Source organism: Centroberyx gerrardi, chromosome 23 (genome assembly GCF_048128805.1).
Source record: "Centroberyx gerrardi isolate f3 chromosome 23, fCenGer3.hap1.cur.20231027, whole genome shotgun sequence".
Classification (NCBI taxonomy): domain Eukaryota; kingdom Metazoa; phylum Chordata; class Actinopteri; order Beryciformes; family Berycidae; genus Centroberyx; species Centroberyx gerrardi.
Window position 1 is genome coordinate 20709303 of NC_136019.1, and position 19564 is coordinate 20728866.

At 41.5% G+C, this 19564-nt stretch overlaps 1 protein-coding gene across 4 annotated transcripts in view; it reads right to left on the bottom strand.

Moving 5' to 3' along the window:
- Positions 1 to 1938: 1938 nt before the first annotated feature.
- The window catches only part of ehbp1l1a (EH domain binding protein 1-like 1a), a 42861-nt gene continuing 25235 nt past the window's right edge, over positions 1939 to 19564 (bottom strand). For 2 of the 4 annotated variants that reach the window (XM_071926102.2, XM_071926101.2), the window contains exons 9-19: positions 10066 to 10261; positions 9755 to 9921; positions 9593 to 9641; positions 8936 to 9466; positions 8764 to 8815; positions 8433 to 8485; positions 8183 to 8294; positions 7456 to 7555; positions 6369 to 6442; positions 4628 to 4742; positions 1939 to 4450 (exon numbers count right to left, since the gene is read on the bottom strand). In XM_071926102.2, coding sequence (XP_071782203.2) covers positions 4357 to 4450; positions 4628 to 4742; positions 6369 to 6442; positions 7456 to 7555; positions 8183 to 8294; positions 8433 to 8485; positions 8764 to 8815; positions 8936 to 9466; positions 9593 to 9641; positions 9755 to 9921; positions 10066 to 10261 — 1543 coding nt within the window. In that variant the 3' untranslated portion in view covers positions 1939 to 4356. Of the gene's footprint in view, positions 4451 to 4627; positions 4743 to 6368; positions 6443 to 7455; positions 7556 to 8182; positions 8295 to 8432; positions 8486 to 8763; positions 8816 to 8935; positions 9467 to 9592; positions 9642 to 9754; positions 9922 to 10065; positions 10262 to 10516; positions 13367 to 13682; positions 14238 to 15584; positions 17044 to 19564 lie in introns of those variants that run through there. The other 2 variants (XM_071926099.2, XM_071926100.2) reach the window with 2 other exon arrangements.

Genomic DNA, 19564 nt, shown 5'->3' on the forward strand with positions numbered 1-19564 from the left:
CTCACGACGATCCCGTCCTCACAATACATTTACAGCGGCATGTAATTCACACATTTGAATTTTGGGATGTGAAATGTGAAAGCGTTACCGGCTTGGACTGGCTTTCGAGGAACAATATGGGTACAGTTAGGAACAATATGAGTATAGTTGCTGATACGATCTCTTTTCCTTTATAACAGGAAAACACATTACCACATGATCCAGCACCCAATCTAAACAACATTCTTCTGAAAGGACACATCTGATTATTGTGAGTCAGCCCCACTCCCAGAAAACTGGAACGCAATCACAGCACTGATTTTTCCAAATAAAGCCCCTATGGGAGATTAGACCTGTCACACATGTGGCACATACAACCAACCTATTGATTGATTAGAAAATCAGATCTGGTCCAGTCTGATATGATCAGTGTTGGGGGTGACGAGTTACGTAATATAACGCGTTACGTAATATTATTACTTATCTGAATAACGAAGTAGCGTAACGAGTTACTGTTTTAAATCAAGTAATAATATTACAGTTACTTTTGTAAGTACTGTAATAATGTAATAATAATAATGTTAATGTGGAGGCAGTTCACCGAAGAGTCGGTAGGGAGGATTGACCGGGTTGCCGCGACTTTTTGCCATATAAGTTCGGCAACTTTTTCCATATTTGTTTGGCGGCTATTATCGTCTGATCTTATTACTGTGTGGGCTGAAGCACTGGAGGTTTTTATATGTATTTCGAAAGCTTATCATTAGCCAAGATAGGCAGGGATCTGTTATGTTGTCATACTGTGAATGTTGACACTGACTGAAGTAAGGAGAGGCCCTGAATCGCCTTGCCATGTATTTGGTACCAAATTAAAGTTGTGTTTTTTTACATGGAAAAACTTTGTCAATTTCTTTTTATTTTTGAGTTATAGCTGTTTGTTTGGAGTGAGCAAGAAAATGCAGCAACATTCTAGAATTCTACTGGGGTCTAGAGGGTTAAAAAAGCAGCTTTGAAAATTATTTTGCCTACACACAATGTTGTTCTATTTTTCAAGAGCTCACTGTGAGCTTGTAGGCATTATGCTACTTAATCCTCATGTAGGCACTTTATTTTATTTACTCATTTATTGTTTGTTTACATTTGCTGCCAATCATAAGTTCTTAATTAGGAGTGAAGAGGTTGTTTTATCTCTTTAAATAAAGAGTTAAAAGACATTATTTTGTGCCTGTCTCCGAATTTCAGTACCCTACCATCGGTTGGACTTATCAGCATAATTGCCTTGAGTGAAAGTACTAAAGTAATATAACTAGTAATATAACTAGTTACCATATACAGAAAGTAATAAAGTAACTTAATCGCACTACTTTTAATAAGGAGTAATAAGTAATAAATAATATATTACATTTTGAAAGTAACTTCCCCAACACTGGATATGATAGATATGATGCAGTTAGATTGATTACATATGTATTGTAGAATTGATCAATACTACACTGGTTGTCTATGGGGAGCCATTATTAGTTTTAGTGTCCCATGATGGTCTAAATGCTGTTTCAGAGGCTTTTCTTCCTGACAAGAATACAATTCTGGCATAAACACTGAATACTTAATTAGAATTTTTTGGTATGATTATGGTCAAATTTAAAGATATTGAATATTGGCACAAAATAACTATTGGCAGCTTCATTCCAAAAAATATCAGTATTGGCATCAGCCTTTAAAAACTGATATCAGTCGAACCTTAATCTCAACTACTTGTGGATGGATATGCATGTCTGTGTGTGTGTGTGTGTGTGTGTGTGTGTGTGTGTGTGTGTTCCAGGCTGGTTAAAGCAACACCCAGACTTCCCTGAAGTTGCCAGTGGGATCTACGCCCCTGACATTTTTCCTCATGTTGATATAAATGCCAAAGCGAAAAAAACAGGACAAATGAAAGGAAAAAAACAGACTCGGAAGTTTAAAGACATCCAAAATAGCTTTGTATTTTCCAAACTTTACAAATAGTGCAAATGTAACATGACAACAACAAATGAACACTTTCCAAAAAACAAAAAGCAATCATTTCAACTAACTAATCTTTTAAAATCACACAGGTTGGGGGTCAACGCTGCTACAACTAGTAATATGGCATCATGGGAGCAAAGAGGCTGGAAAACAACTGCAAACTTTTACACGCAAAAAAAAAAGAAAGAACTCAGGCCATTCTCTGTTCTAGAATTTCTCCGAACTGAAATAAAAATAGATCGTTTTTCATTTTTGATGACAAGGAGGAAATGTCTCTTGATTCCTGGTAGCGAGGGAAGCAGATGGAGTCAGAAGTTATCAGTCTGATTCACTTTTGGCAATTTTTAACACTGTAACAATGACTCATATATAAGAAGTATATGGTGTTGGATAATTGGAACTGTGATAATCTTTTCAGAAGGCAATAGCAAGATAACTGCTGTTGATATCATTCATGGAACATGTTCAAATGGTTAAAATTTAGATATCTTGAAACATTTTCCTTGTCAGTGGAACAGAAAATTATTAAACAAGAGCCCTACATTAATGAGTCTTAGCGTAATATTGCTATATCATCAGCATAAATAAGAATGAGTCAACTTGTCAGGTTACGTAAGGGTTAAAAATTGCTGCACACACCAGGAAACGTGTCTTCTACAGAAGTGGAAGGAAAACGCTGTTATAATTTGGTTAAAAATGCATAAAAGAAATAAGACACATCTGAGTGGCCGGTTCTCCAGTTGACACATCTTGAATAAATAGTAAAACCTTAAATTAATTCAATAAGTTAGTTAGAAGACTCTGATGCCGTTTCGTGACTAAGACTCCTTTCCTTTCCCTTTCACCCCATTCGCACCACTGCGGTCGTGGTGATGTGATGCGATGTAAACATTTTCACATTTAAACACTCAGTGTCAGTTCTTACTTCTCAGTTCACGTTTTTCAAATCTCACGTACTAAAAAAAGAACCAAACAACATACATTTTGAGTCATCATGCTGTCCTTAGTGTCCGAGTCCTTTGGCTTTCTCACATCACTCATTTACTTCTCAACTATAAATGGCACATAAACCATGATACTTAACTGTAAAACAACATATTGCTGAAGTCAACTCTTTGCACTGGAGCACAGCCACTCAGTAACCTTCTGTTGAAAATGTAGATTTCTACTGTACCACATCATATAGTAAGGCAATTGTGGTGATAAATTATATGGTCAAAAGGTGTCGTTTCTTCTAGGGTTAGACCAATATATTAGTTTGCCGATGTATCGGGCCGATACTGGCCAGTCAATAAAAATATCGGATATCGACCTGTCAGTGTTGCCCAATGCCCATATGATGGAGGTGAGGATCTGATTTTACTGAACAGCAATTTTGTTAGTATGGGATTCAATGGAGAACTTTAGCACTGCATGATCTAAACGTTGTCATGATCTAAAAGTCGTAAAGGCTTTTCCACCTTGCAAACAATAAAGTTCTGGAGGAAACGTAGAATCTCTGTAATTTTGGGGGATTTTGTTTTAGCATGAAAATGGTCAAATTTAAATATACAGCACAAAATATTGGCACAAAACATCAGTTATTGGCAGCTTTAAACCAAAACACTTGGCATCTGTATCGGACTTCGAAAACGCATATTGGTCAAACCCTAGTTTCTTCTGTTGCTGGCAAGTCGTATCTGTACCAAAATCTCGCAATCACACAAGCACACTTTCAACCAAACACACTTTACATTCACAATAAGAGTCTGTAACAAAAGTCACTTTAAAAAATACACACACAAAAACTGCAAAGCAAACAGTCCAAAAAGTCTCCAAAGAGCTTTCTTTGAGGCTTTGATGCCTTTTCAGCAAAGTGGGTGAACATTCCTTATGATGAGATGCCCTCTAGGGTTGGGTGATTGGATAAATACGTTGAATTTGTGGAAATTAAATTGTCATCTTTGGTCATTTAAAATGTAGCCTAATGCAAGACACTCAAATGGGGATGCAGACCAAGGGAGAAAATTGCTGATTTAAAATGAATTCAGTGCCTAGACAGAGCCAACATTTCCCTGTGCCTTTTGCTACTGCTTCCTATTGGAAATGCACTGTCAGCTCGTTCCTTGTTTTGACTGCCAGGACTAGATTCTAGATGCTATCATTCAAAATGTAAAAACGCCCCTGTATATGTGTTGACAACTGGTTGACAGGAAGACTTACGCTATCACCCAACCCTAATGCCCTCTTAGCGGCGATTCAAAACCACGACAGACGGTACTGTCCATCAGAGAGTGGATGAAAGAGGAGCGACAGGATTCCGTGTCCTCGGTTTGGTCTTGACCCACTTTCAGTCCGACCCAACCCGGCGTTTCTTGGCCCGGAGGTTGACGAGGATCACTGCATCACACACTTCTCCTTCTGCTGTGTGGAGTACTTCCTCCTCCGCTGCTCCAGGCCTCGCTCCAGACGCTCGTCCTCCTCCAGGGCTCTGAAGAGGAGAAAGGAGGGAGAGTTAGAGGCAGCAGGCATCAAATCAGTCCGTTACTGAAGGTAAGCTTCAACTGATATGGGTTTCTTTAAAGTTGACCAAAAAAGCCTTATTCATTCTCCAGAAATGACCTTAATTTTTCAGCGGACTCCGAAAAGCGGAGCGTGTGTGTCTCACCCTCTCTCCTTGGCGTCCATGTTCTGGACCAGCTCGTCTCTCTGGTTGACCAGCGACACCAGTTCCTGGAGCAGCAACTGTTCTCTGTGTTTATGGGCCTGAGTCTTCTGCCACTCTGGATGAGAGAGAGGGAACAGAAGGAGACAAAGGAAGAGAGGTGAGGAGGATGAGAAGAGTTTGGAGAAAAGAGAGGGGAAATGACGGGGAGTGACATATACAAGAAAGCAAATGCCATCATCTCTGTGTTTATGGTACGACTCTCTGGACTTCAGTTTCAGGTTCAGTTTCACTACAGCCAAGACAGACAGGTAGGAGGCTCTGTTATCCCTACTGCCTTACCATGCATCCACACTATGAGCAACATGATCAACAAGTCACTGGAAGTCATTCATTTCCTCTAGAGTTGAGCGACCAGGGGAACTTGTCAGCCAAGAAAAGTCGGTCACGGCTGAACTCTTCGGTCATTGACCATCAAAAGGCAGTCAGATTTACTTGCTTCCTTCTTCCCCTACCAATGCAATTTTGTTTCATGAAGAATAGTTCCTACCTGGCAAGTGTAAAATAGATGAGAAGCTGATTCCAGCCATTCAAAGCTTCCCAGTTCACTACAGCTTTTATCTGAAAGATGACAGGAATAGAACGGTTGCATCCATCGTTGGGGTCGATGGTCAGCTCTGAAGTCGTTTTTTTTTTTTTTTTTTTTCAATTAACGCTATCTTATTAGCACTTGCCAGCTATGTTAACTCATCAAAACAGTGTAAAGGTATGAAAGGCAATGTCTAAGCAGCAATCGGTCAGAATAAAGAGACCCATCAACCAATTGCCAACTGGGGACAAATAAAGTTGAAATTTGAAACTTGATGTGTGGAGAAATAGTAAATCGGTACAGATCACGTTGCAGGGCCTTATCCCTAAACCCTCACTTTGACGTTTAGTGCCAAACAGAAGGGCACTTTGTCTCGTTCGTAAGGTTTTTACGACCAGAGTGAGAAGCCCCAACCTCCCATTCCCAGAACTACACTGGCTGTTTTTGATCTGTTGGAGGTAGGTGCCTATCTCAGGAAGGAAGGGATAAAATCAGTAACTGCAATGAAAGAGGCCTTCTCTTAGAAAGCTCGGACATCATGATCAATCATGGCCCTTGACATCATCTACTTCTCACTTCTACATGTCTTTTTTTCTTCCCAAATGTATTTTTATATGAAAATACAGAATGTACAAGTATCTTTCCACACTTCTAAATTTCTCAGTATGTCATCTCCTCGACCCAGCTGCTTCAAAAGAGAAGTTATTTGGGTGAGTGACGCCATTTAGGAGGGGATAAAAATCACTTCCCCTACCGGTGGCCCGACCCATACTCCCTGCATACAAAGCGACAGAAGGAAACGCACACACACTGAAAGTAAAAGAGTTGACTCAGTAACCCACAGGCTCGCAGTCATACACATATTAAATAAAAACACTTCCCTTGGCATGAGAAAAAAGCTGCAGAGTTTTTGTTTTGGTGTCACTCAGATGACCTAATTCCATGTAGCAAGTTGTGACAGGAGTTTATGAGCCCGAGGCCACAACATTAAATATTTTATAACCTTTAGAGCATTTGTTTGAGGCTGTTCTGAGTGCCAAATGGGTGGCGCTGATGACACTGCCCCAATCTGAGTGTTCAACCAGTGTCTGAAAGCATATCACACAATCTGACACTGACTGTTTTGTGTAATGTGGTGTTGTTGTGAAGCCTTACCATCTATCGCCATCATGTCCCTCAGCTCCTTGTTTAACAGCTCAAACTTTCTTTCCAAGTCTTGCTCTTCTAGCCTGTCAGTTAGAATAGATAAAACTATGTTATTTATGAAGGAAGGGTTATCTTGCATGAATTTGTCTTTGTGGTTTATAGGATGAACACTGTACAAAACCATAACCTGTACACATACTTCTTTCCTGCCTAATTTCTGCCATGGACTAACAGCAAGTGTGTACGACTGTTAATCATAATAAATAGAACTATGAGGTGACAAGCAATGTATTTACTTGTTTAAACATAGTCCTAATAATAACTGGAACTATAGGCAGTGACTTCAGAACATGCAAGAAACAATACAAGATACAAGGAGCACAACAATGTTGATTCTCAGTGCCACAAGCAGGTGCGAAATAAACGGGAAATGTTGCAAATGGTGCATGTAACTTCAAAACTGCACCACATCCTGAAGAGGGGCAAAATAAGATGAATTCAAATTCAGATGCTAGATATTTGGCACCCTGCACTAGGGGGACCATGCACACAAAGTACAGTAAGTTCACTGGGTGTGGATTAAAAATACCCTAAAATTAAAGCTTCAAATATTTGGATACAGAGCCAAAAGAAATATTATTATAAAAAGAAGGAACCAAGTCACTTGTTTTATTGTTTAAAAGTTTAAATGTATTAATTAAAGAATGGTCAGAACACTTATGACAGGCTCTCTTGCTATGCAATTGTTCATTGTGTATGTGAACTGTTCACTGCAACTAAATCATCACTGATTTACCAAATAACATTGAATGAAATAGATGATAAACACCATAGTGTGTGAATAACTGTGGTGTTTATCATCCATTTTGGTGCATGTTATTTAACAAATTGGTGTTAGTTGGCAAATACTGTATGTCCACTGAAGCTCTGAAGATGACCAAGGTGAGAGGGCAACCAATAAAAATTGATGCAGACGTTTTGGCACTTAAAGCTGCGCTAGGCAACTTCACACTTTGGAAGTAAGGATAATTAATTGTATTTTTGAAAGTTTGAAGGGCTTCATTATCCAGCAGTGTGTGTGTTTTTGATGTCTTACAGTAGCTGCAGATGATCCTGCCTCCTGATCAAGGCATTCTTCTTGTTGACCAGCATGAACCATTCCTGGATCAACCTCTCCTCCTCCACCTTGTCACTGCCTGGAGGAGAAAATCACATTATTATGACCAGGTTGTCAGTTATCAGTGTGTTTCTTTCTTTCCCAAGGTAGATGTAGCCCTTAGCAGGGTGTCAAAATATATCAAAAGACACCAAACAAACAGTCGTAACCATGTTTCACCATATACATATGCAAAGAACCATATAGAAGGGAACGGAATAGAAGATAATAGTAACTATTCTGCATATACAAGGACAGGCCCCCTGACCATAGGAAACATGCCAGATGAGCCCATAATGCTATGTCTAATAAAAAAACCAAAAGAGCTGTAAGAGCACCAGGCTCAATTGGAATCTCAGTGATTTTATATGCCACAAGCAGTGCTCAAGATTTGTGACCAATAATGACATTAAATGCAGGGACTTTGCCATATCTTAGCATTTAATAAACTGACAACCCTTGAATTTGACACTTTTATTATTAGTTCAGTAAACACTTCTCTACCTCTATATGTAAGCTTTATTTTTATGAGGGCAGATACAACCACAACGGCATATTGCAAGTAACTATCTTACATTATATCGTCTGAGATCAGCTGAAATCATAATCTGTATTGAGATTCTCTCTTCTGTGATTTCTCTCATTCTGTCATCCCTCTGTCTCTTACTTGTTTCCATCAGTCGTCTGAGTTTCCTCTCCACCACATCCGCTCTGTTATCAATATGCTTCTGTTCTGCTTCCAGGGCGTTCATCTCACTCAGCACGTACTGGCTGGGGTCCTGGATGCATTCACATACACACACAAACACACACACGAACTTGTCTTACTTAACGTTGGTATAACTATGGGATAATCTGAGGACAGGGGCAGAGGAACATAAAAAATATGAATGCTTATTATCATAACTGCAACTGACCTGGCCCTCCTCTGGTCCTCTCTCCTCACCAGAAGCTACAGCCTCTCTTCTCTCTGCAAGACAAACACAGAAATTAAAAGTAAACCACATCTATAAACATTGAACAAAGTCCTGGAATGACACAACACAATGTTTATGAGTGCGTAATAAGCTAATGACTTTAATTTGAACAAGAAATCACTGCAATCTAAGTAGATGATGTCATCATCCATAAGGACAAGCAAAAGCAAAAGCAAATCGTTGAATATGGCTAGTTTGTGTGCTGAAACTCTTATCTATCTCTGTCTCTGAAAGCAAAAAAATCCCCACTGCATTCTTGAGAACTGCTAACCTGTTTCTGATTTCCTCCTGGTAGTTGCACCCTCGTCCTGCCCTGCAACAGCCTACAAAGAAAAAAAAATCATAAATCACATAATTGGGGAAAAAGAGAAGCTGACTAGAATTAAAGGGAGAAATGAATACAGAAAAAAGGAGACACAGGGTGGAAAAAGAAGGTATCATACCACTGATATGTCTCCCTCATCTAGCGATCCACTCCTCCTTTGTGACCTACGCTTCTTGACCAGATCAGCGTCTTTGACATGAGAGAAACCAGTCTTGGACAGGAAGTGAGTCCTTGGTGGCGCTACAGGGGCTTGAGCTCCACCTGCCCCAGCACCCTGCAGCCGTTTGGTTCTGGGAGGTGGAACCATGTCTCTATTGGTTTTTGTGTCCCTGTTGCTGTCCTTGTCCATTGTGGTTCCACTCCCATTAGTCTCAAGAGTAATACCCTCCTCCTGTAGCCTTTGGGCGCAATAGCGAACAGTTGCCTCAGGGTCAGCGCTCTCTTGGCTCTCCCTGTCCGCTGCTATCGCGTAGCTGGACTCGCTGCTGTCCTTCTCTATATGAAGCACACTGAGCTCCTGGCCCATGAAGTGGGTGCGGATCTGGTTGAGGTAGGTCATTACAATGAGGCGGTCAGGCACAGCTAGCAAGACCATGTCTGAAGGCTCCATCAGCCTGGAGATGCCCAGTTCGGCAAAGCCATCAAAGGCCTGTAAGGTATAGAAAAAATACAGTGGATGGGTTAGATTAGCAATTGTTAACCAACAGATGATAGAATTAAAAGCTCATTTAGCAATGTTGGTAATGTCATGATGAGATAGCCAATCATCAACCACCTTTTTGTTGTTGCGCTTGATGTCGTAAGGGTCCAGCAACTCATAATCACTAAACAGAGAAAGATGATATAATAAACACACAAAACACTATATGCAGCAAGAGTGGAAAAGTATTTTTTTTTATCTGTAAGTCAATTATTTGTCCATTCAACTGGTTCTCACATCTTTTCTGGGTAGAAGTGATGTAGGATGGCACAGAAGGCCAGGCCGTTCCTCCAGGAGGTGCTGAAGTTGGTGATCCTCAAACCCTTGTGACCCTGTGTGACTTCCTGACACCACTCCAGTAGAGACTGACTGGAGGTCACTAGACCTGGGCTGGCCAATAGGCTCTGGAACACACACACAATATTGGTGCAGCATTGTAAAATAAAGCATTACTTTTAGACAATACAGAAACCACGTCTGAACTATCAAGTGACTTAGAGATGATATTAAGTGATTGAGAAGCTGAACATAGACCATTAATAACATACTTCAGGAGAGGCAGCCATATCTTGACCCATTTCCTGGGCATCTGCCGGTCTTTTCTGAGGCGTTGTTGGCTGACTGACTGAGCAGACACCAGCAACTTGTGATTCGTTGTCATCTGGATAAGAACCACTCAAGCGCTTCTTGCCCCGAGGCACTGGGACAGGCCGGCCTGAGGATTCTTCTGCTGCCTTCCTTTGCCTAGAAAGACAAACAAAAACACAGAAAAATGATTGTTAAATCTTTTAATTTCTTTGCAAATCATGTTATCAATCATGTAAAACAAAACACTGGGTATGGATGAGTGGTTTTCCAAACAATTTTTCAAATGGAATTGGGTACACAGATGATGTTAGAAATTATAGGGAAATGAGAATGTCTATGAGAATAATGCAAAACATGCACATATCTCAGTTTGAGTCTATCCCCCCTTGTATATGTACCAACTAATCTTACCTCTCCTCCTCTAAACCACCAGCAGCTACATCTACAGACACAAAGCCAAAGTCCACCTCTTCGACCCCCATTTCTTTACTCAAGTTTATCTCCATGGGTTCACTGTCTTTATCTCCCTCTACATGCAGCCAGTCATCCTGAGCAGGTGTGACAGTGGGAGCAAATGTCTTGTCAGGCTCTGCTTCCAATCCTATTTCAGTGTCAGCCTGGTCAGACACTGCCTCTGTAGCTTTCTCAATGTCCTCTGTAAGAACAGATTTATCTGTAAAGGTCCAGCCTTCAATGCTCTCCTCCAGTGCCTTCTCGTTGATGGTATCTTCTACAGAATCTGGTTGAGGAAAGTCTGTTTCTGCTAGTACTGCTAGAACTTCTTGTTCCAACTCTGCTGTGACATCATCTGCTCCAGGGATTGTGACAAAACCTCCCTCAGAGATGATACTTGATTCCAGTGATGTTGAGCCTTCCTGGCCAGTGGGAAGTGTAACCTCTGGCTTACTCTCAGAGGATTCAATTTCTATGGGGAATAAAGTGTCTGCAGGTGGGGTGCTATCTGAATAAGTGGCACTGAGGCGTTTCTTGGGCCGAGGCATTGGCACAGGCAAGCTTGATTGGTTACTCTGTTGGACTGTTTCATGAACCATGGTCTCAATTGTTGTGTCTGGCAAGCAGGGAGATGGTGAGCTAGAAGGTGTAAAGTCGTCCGGGAATGACCCACTCAGACGTTTCTTTACTCTTGGTTTGGGTACAGGTAAGCCTGAGGGTCCAAGTGTCTGATCTGAACTGTCACCGCCCTCTACTTTAACTTTGCTCTCAATGTTAAGTCTGCTTCTCCTCAGACACACAGGGGCCACTGCCTCCCCAGATGTAGAGTGTTGATCATCAGAAGGTAGAGGGGGAAGGCTACTGCTCCTTGTGCTGTGTTGAAGTGTCACCAATCCTCCAGATGTTGAGGCAACAGGTGAACGCCCTCTCTGCCTGATTGGCAGGGCCTCTTGTCCATGGGAGGCCTGTCTGGACCTGGAAACATGTGACTGAACACAAGAGGCTCCTTCTGCAGTGGTAAAGTCATCTGGGAAGGAGCCACTGAGACGTTTCCTTGCACGAGGCATTGGTACAGGCAGAGATGCTGGTTTGTCCTTCGTCTCTACCTCTGGTTTTGTATCCTCTGATGTCTGAGAAGATGCTATGTCAACCACTTCAACATATGTGCCATCTGCTATGTGTGACTGCTTTATCTCTTCTCTATCCTTCTCAACAAAATCAATCAGCATGTTCTCCATCTGGACTGGAGCTAAAGATTCCTTGTTTTCAGCATTCAAATTCTCTACTGTAATTCCCTCATCATTGCCAATTTTGTCAGATTTGTTTGAAGGCAATTTCTTGCTACGTCTTGGAGGAGCTATCTTTCTGATGATTGAGAGAGGGATAGTCTGTCCAACACCAAAGTCAGTGAATAGCTCTGGTTCTGGCTCTGGCTTTGGTGGGATGCTGTCATTTACCTTTGTTTCAAGGGGAGGAATCACCTCAGTAGGGGCTGGGACAGATGTATTAAAGTCAGAGTCTGTTACTGGTCCACTCCCAGTAACATTCGTTTTCTCAGAGTGCTGCATGGTGAAACTGTCTTTTCTTCTTACAGGCCGGGGAGGGATCAGTTCAGTGGCTGTTTGGCTGGGTTCATCGATGTTCTGTAAAGGCTCGGGAGCGCCTGAGACATTGGAGCTTCTCCTGGAGCGCCTAGGAGGAACAAGGTCAGAGGTTCCCAGAGCAGTACCGGCTTGGCCTTTCAAATCCTGTTGGTCATCAGTTACTGGAACAGATGTCTCTCTAGTGAAGCTGCCCTTTCTCTTTAAAGGCTTGCGAGGGGCTTCCAAGTTTGGTGAAACGTCATCAGTTTTCTGGGGCGCTTCAGGTGGCAAACTACCATCTCTTCTTTTCACACGATGAGGAGGGACAAGATCTGTAGGTATTTGCACAGATTCACTTTCCTCTCTCTGTATATGGTCAGCTCTCTGTGACTGTTCTGGGGGTACAATATTATTTCTTTTCCTTACAGGCCGTGAGGGAACCACCTGCATGGATACTTGAGCAGCAACACTTTCTTGGGCATCAACTTTCTGAGGGAGACCTGGAGGAACACTACCATCTCTTTTTTTTATTCTGCGAGGAGGGACAAGGTCAATGATTGGCTGTGTTGGAATAATCTCACCAGTGGCATCATCTTTGACATCAAATTTCTGTGGACTCTCCGGAGGAAGACTACTGTCTCTTTTCTTTGCACAGTGGAGTGCAATAACTTCAGTAGGGAGCCTGACAGACACACCATCAGGTTTTTGTTTGCGGTCTGGGGTTAGACTATCCTTCCTCCTCACTGGTCGTAATGGAACAACCCGGGCAGTGTCTTTTTCTTCATCACACTCTTTCTCTTTAGGTTCAGGAACTTCTCGCTTGTGCTTTCTGCCTCGCTGAGGAACAGCAATGTCTGTTGGTGGTTCAACTGGAGTAATTTTCTGATCATCTGAGGGTTTATCCAAGATTGTCTCTCTATATTCATGAGAGCTGTCATCTACCAGAAACCCACTTGATGTAGCCTGTAGGGTAGTAGCAGAGATTTCCTCTGGGCATGTTTGTTGGGGGCTTAAGGACAAAAAAGGACAAGCTTCAGAATTTGCTATTCTTCATTGTGTCATAAATCTTTTCAAATTATATCATGCAGCCAATCTCCCATAATCTTATATTCTGTAAAATGACAGGCATCAAAACTTTGTGAAAGTTGTTACATAGCTTAATCTGTGGAGGAGAAACAGACCAGCAAGATAGCAACCACATTTTGTTACCAATTATAACACCCCAAAATTATCCTTTGTTTTCAAACATTCTGCTTTACTTTATATACATGCACTTTGTCATAAAACATCACCGCATAACATAAAGGACACAAAGACAAAAATATCCTTAGTTTACAACACCTGTGAGACAACAATACTATTAAACATCACAAAGCAGATTCTTAAGGCCATTACAAAGACTTGTCCATCACAATTTCCTGAGTAGAAAGCACCAATAACCAGAACAAGAGACAATGTTATGACTACAAATTTAGAACATTTACATTTCCACACCGTGCAACCAAACACTTTTAAGTGGGGTGTTGTCCCCTGGCACTCACCCTTTATCCAGGAGAGCAGAAGTTGACACTGTTCTAACCTCACCCTGTCCTGTCTCAGCCTGGCTCCTTGCTAACAAACCTTCAACACAAACTAATTTCTGTACTGAATCCTGCCCTGTGAATGATCTCGCCTTTACATGCCATGGATCAAGGGAGGCCCCCTCTTCCTCAAGTCCTTCAAGGTCTTCCTTTGATATTTCAGTGATATCTGCCTCTGTTAGTGGCGGCCATTTCCTCATAATGCTTGGGCCCACCACTCCCACAAACCCATCGTCACTGTCTGTAGTTGGTGATGGGGATGCTGATCGATCTTCTGCCAAGTTCCACATGTATGGCTCTGCACTTGTTGGCGGTTCAATGCTAACTTTGGTTTGAACCATGCCCTCAAACTGGGGCTCCTCTAAAGGAACTATTTTCTGAATGAGGGTAGTATTGTCTGAGAAAAGTGGATAGTTGTCTTCTGGGTCCACAGAAGAGGAGAGGGTCTTGGGTTGGTGAAAAACTTCAGCTACAGTGGAGCTAGATGGCCCCAAAATGGATGCTACTGTTTCATAACTGTGAGAAAGGGATAGTTCAGTGAGTTATTGAAACTTGGGACCATGCAAAAGCAATGGTTTCAATACACATGTAGGTAATTAAAGAAACCATTGACTAATGAAGATAGTGAAATTAATTTCCAGAAAAACATGCAAAAGCAATTCAATCTTTCCTTTGAGTTACAAGAGTCAGCAATCAAAAATAGAATGAGCTTCATACACAATGGACAAATGGGCACTGAAAAATGACAAAGGCCTCAATCTTTTCATGAATATCTCTAGTATTAATATACAAACATTTTCTTGAAGGGTAGGACATGCTGAGGAAAAATATATTGTTGCAACTTGATGATCTTATTGTGAATCAAAATACAGATGTATTTTGCTCCAATGTTATATTTTTGCTCCAATGTTTACAAACAAGGACAGACAAGACAAAAACACAGTCTCAAAACACATTTAGACTTCATGTTTTCCTTTCACATCCTCTTAGTTTTGGTATCAAGAGGTCAGTTGTGTATTGTTTTGCTCTGATTTTTGTATACCATCGAGGACCACGTTGGAAATAAGTGTGCAGAGTGTGCAGAGTGGAAAAATGTCCTCAATCCAGATAAGTAAATTTTAATTAAGATACTAACAGTCTTGATGCTACAGGTGCCATTATACTCCAAATCTGGATAACGTACTACAGTATATTTCCTTTAGTTCTAAGTTAGGATTACCAATACATCATGGCACACTATATACCATGCTACGTACCAGTTTCACACCAATCTTACACTTACCCTTTGTGGAAAACACCCACAATAGCCTTTACTAATCCTGAGGTCTCTTCCTCTGTTGACAAAGAGGACTCTGCCTCCTTCTCTGTCATTGTCTCCTCTGCCTCCAATACTTCCCAACCTAAGACTACTGCCGGCTCGGATGTATCCAAAGGTTTCTTCACTGTCTGGACTTCCTCTGCTGCTAGCCTCTCTATTTGTGCGCTGCTGAGGACCCAGACATAAAGGGTTTAGAGTATCGTATACACAGAATTCATGCCACAACACCACAAAAATAATGTGATGAAATATAGACTTCACAGAGATGCTGAAATTTATCATGCAATCTTCAGCCATGTTACCAGAGCTAATTTTTATTGGTCACTGCAGACCATGTTAGACAAACACTAGATCGCGTTCTCTTTCACAGCAAACCATGCAAGAGCATGGGCTCATCCACTTACCCATTATCTACAGAAAGGTCTATGCTTTGTTCTGCATCCCTTTTTAATTTATTCTCTGTCATAGAAACAAACATAGTGAAACACAAGAAAAGCACAGTGACCCTGAAAATCAGACACAGCTTAACACAGTAAATGTCTCACCAAATACAAGTGCTGTGGCAGAACTGCAATCAGATGTGGAGGGGAAACCAGGAATGCTTGTTTCTTCGAGATATGACTGAGTTGGCTGCATATAAGGCAATCCTTGTGATTTAAGTTCCTCAGCAGAAGAAGGCAATGGAGCAACCATTGTTTGTTCCTCTACTGGGTTCAGTTGTGGAATGGAAGGGAACCCAGGAATATGAGTCACATGTGGACATGACGGAGCCATTGGCACCATATGTTTCATTTCCTCTTTATCTTCTGCTGGCCGATCTGCAATAAAAAAAATCTTCTCATTTTGCAGCTTCTCAAAGAGGGGCTTGGTGTATATTGTCCCATCCTGTATATCCATAGATGCAGAACTAAGCATCCTTGCTGATGGAAAACCTGGGATATGTGAAACACATGGGGCAGATGTATATAAGCTGACCATGTTTGGTGGTCTGTTTTCAACTTGAGCAGAAGGGAAACCAGGTGTACGAGCCTCTTTTGGGCAGGATGTCACCAATGCCATCATACTTTTCATATTGTAACTATATGGTCGGTTCTCCCCAGAAAGTGGCATGAACATCTCTGCCTTCTTCTTCTGAGACTTTATCCAAAGAGGCTTTGGTTCAATTAGCCAACCTGTGCTTGGGACTTTAGTCATGGACGGGAAACCTTTGAGACTTGAAGCTTTGGGGCAGTAAGGTACAAGACTCATCATATTTGGCTCCATCTTGGATTTGGATCGAGGTGCAGAGGGGAACCCAGGAATCCTGGATGCTTCTGGGCAAGATGGTGCCAGGGCCAACATTGCCTTAACAATTTCTCTGTCTTGATTTGGACTGTCTACTGCAAAAACTGTCTCCTTCTGAACCTTATCCCACAAAGTCTTGGGATCAACAAGCCATTCTAGTTTTGTGGCTCCTTCAAAGGATGCACAACCAGGAAAACTGGCTACTTTGGGACAAACAGGTACAAGACTTAACATATTGCATCGAGGGGCAGATGGGAATCCTGGAATCCTTGATGCTGCTGGGCAAGAAGGAACCAGAGCAAGCATGTTGTTTGCCTTGTTTAAGTCAACTGTTGAGCTGTTAATCATAACCTGACTCTTCTTATGTGGTGTCTTCATCAATGAATCCAGTTCAGCAACCCACCGTACTTCCTTGTCCCCTTCAATTGATGGAAATCCAGGTATGCTGGAAACTAAAGGGCACAAAGGGAGAAGGTTGACTACATTTAGCCCATAATACACAACTTTGGGATTTGGAACAGATGGGAAACCAGGAACACTGGACACTTTAGGGCAGGATGGTACAAGGGAATCCATATTCTTCATGGTCTTTTTGTTGTCTTTTGATCTGTCAAATATGACCTCCTTCTTTAGTGGTCTCTTCACCAGTGACCCCTTTTCTGTTACCCATCCTACACTCTTATCCCCTTCAATTGATGGGAATCCAGGTATTTTGGAAACCTGGGGGCACAATGGAAGAAGGTTGATAATGTTTGGTCCATAATGCACAGTTTTAGGGTTTGGAACAGATGGAAATCCTGGAATCCGTGCCTCTTTTGGACAGGACGGTACCAGGGAAACCATTGTTTTCATTGTTCTCTTATCTCTTTCACACATGTCAATCAATGAGACTTGCTTCTCTTTAGTTTTCTGCTCCAATAATGGCTCCTTGCTCATTGTCCACTCTTCATGCTTTGCATCATGAGATGATGGGAAACCAGGTATTCGTGAGACTTTTGGGCATGAGGTTGAAAGACTGACCATACTTGGCATAGTCCCAAAATAAATCACTCTTGATTGTGGTACAGAGGGAAAACCAGGGATGCTGGATTCTTTTGGGCAACTTGGAACAAGAGAAACCATTCCTTTCATCATTTCTTTGTCTATTTGATAGTTCTTTAGTAATAATATAGACTTCTCTTTGGTTTGCCTCTCCCATAATGGCTGATGAATAGTGTTCCAGTCTTTGCTATCAGCTTTTTGTGTGGATGGAAAACCAGCCATCATGGAGACAGCAGGGCAAGATGGAAAGAGGCTGACTATACTAGACCCATAATGGATTATGCTAGGTTGAGGAACAGAGGGAAATCCAGGGATACAAGCTTCTTTTGGACAAGTTGGGGCCAGAGCTGACATTGTTTTCATTTCATCTTTATCTGGTCTATCTTTAATAATAACCGTGTTGATTTTTCTCGGCTTTCCCCACAAGGATTTGTAATCTGTTGCCCAGTTTTTGCTCAAACACTCCACTAATGATGGAAAACCTTGGATACAGGAGGCTTTTGGGCAAGAAGTTAAAAGGCTTACCATATTTGGCCCATAGTATACTATAGGTTGTGGAATTGAGGGGAAACCTGGTATGCAAGAATGTTTTGGACAAGTTGGTACCAAGGCTACCATTTGTTTCATTTCATCCCTTTCTTTTTGTGATATATCTGTCATGACAACAGGTTTCATCTTTATTTTCTTCTCCAATAGTGGTTCCTGATGAGATAACCATGATCTATACTTGCCTTCACTGATAGATGGTGAACCAGATATATTGGATACTCTTGGGCAAGAGGGTAAAAAATCGACCATATTTAGTCCATGATAGACTACACCGTGTTGTTGTATAGAAGGGAACCCTGGAGTTCTGGCTTCTTTGGGACAAGATGATACCAGTGACATCATTGCTTTCCTGTTCTTTTCATCATCCTTTGATGTATATGCGAGTAATGTTTCCTTCGCTTTTGTTTGTTTCTCCCAGAGTGGCTGCTGATCTATAAGCCAGTGTTTTTCTTCTCTGATGGACAATCTAGAGGGCATGCCGGCGATGTTTGTGACATTGGGACAAGTTTGCAAGAGAGTGGACTGTTTGTGCTCAATTTCAGGCCTCACAGAAGATGTGACACCTAGTAGACTTGTTGTTGTGGGACAGGAAGGCTTTATATCCACCATACGTTCTATTACATCTGCGTCTCCTTTTAGTCTATCTAAATGAAGAGTGTACTCAATGGTTGTTGTTTCATTATCCTTTGATGGCTTCTCCCAAGTGGCCCCACTGTCAAGTGGGCATTCCTCTCTCTGTGTTTCAACAGAAGGGAATTCAAGTATACCAGCTACTCTTGGGCAAATTGACGTTACATCTACCATGGTAGGTTCCCTCTCTGCCTTCATTCCATCAACTTCAGACTTTCCAGAAGGGATGCTTGGGATTGTGACAGCACTAGGACAAGATGGGACCATACTGACCATTCCTCTAATCCTTTCCCTCTCTTCCTTTGATGTGTCCATAGTTAGCTCTGTGGTCTCCTTTGGTAGCTTCTCCGATAGTATGCTCCTGTCTGTAGGACATTTTTCTAATTGCTGCTCAGCATTTATTATTTGGTTGGATGGGAGTCCCGGTGCACCGACAACAATTGGGCATGATGGTAGCAGCGAAACCATGTTTTCATGTCTAAGGAAAGGGGAAATTACAGTTATAGTCAAAGGTGATTGGAAGCAGACACCAAATAAAAAGGTACAAAAAGGTAACAGTGTATTAGAACAATGCCCTTGTCATTACTGTAAATCTGTGCAAATGCATCACAGCACAATGCAGTCAGGTACAGTGTACCAGAATCAATCAATCACAAGCAATCAGTACTTCACTCAGAGTATAATGATTATAGCTCACCAAAATCTAACTCAACATTTTTATCAAACCTTATTGTAACCTTATTGTTTATAATAATAAAAAGACACACATTACTCTCATTACTCTAAACACTCTCATGCAAGCAGTTAAAACCAACCTTTACAAGAACTTAATAAGCACCCTTGCATGTCCATGACAAAACACAATGCCACAACTTTTGCATAATTCTACTACTACTGTTATAACAGTCGATGCTCCCATGACAGCTTTACAGCTGAACTAAAAGAAGTGATGAATTTAGTTATTAATGCATGGGAAAGAGTAGTTTTGGTGTTGAAATTAGATATTATTCCTATTCCTATA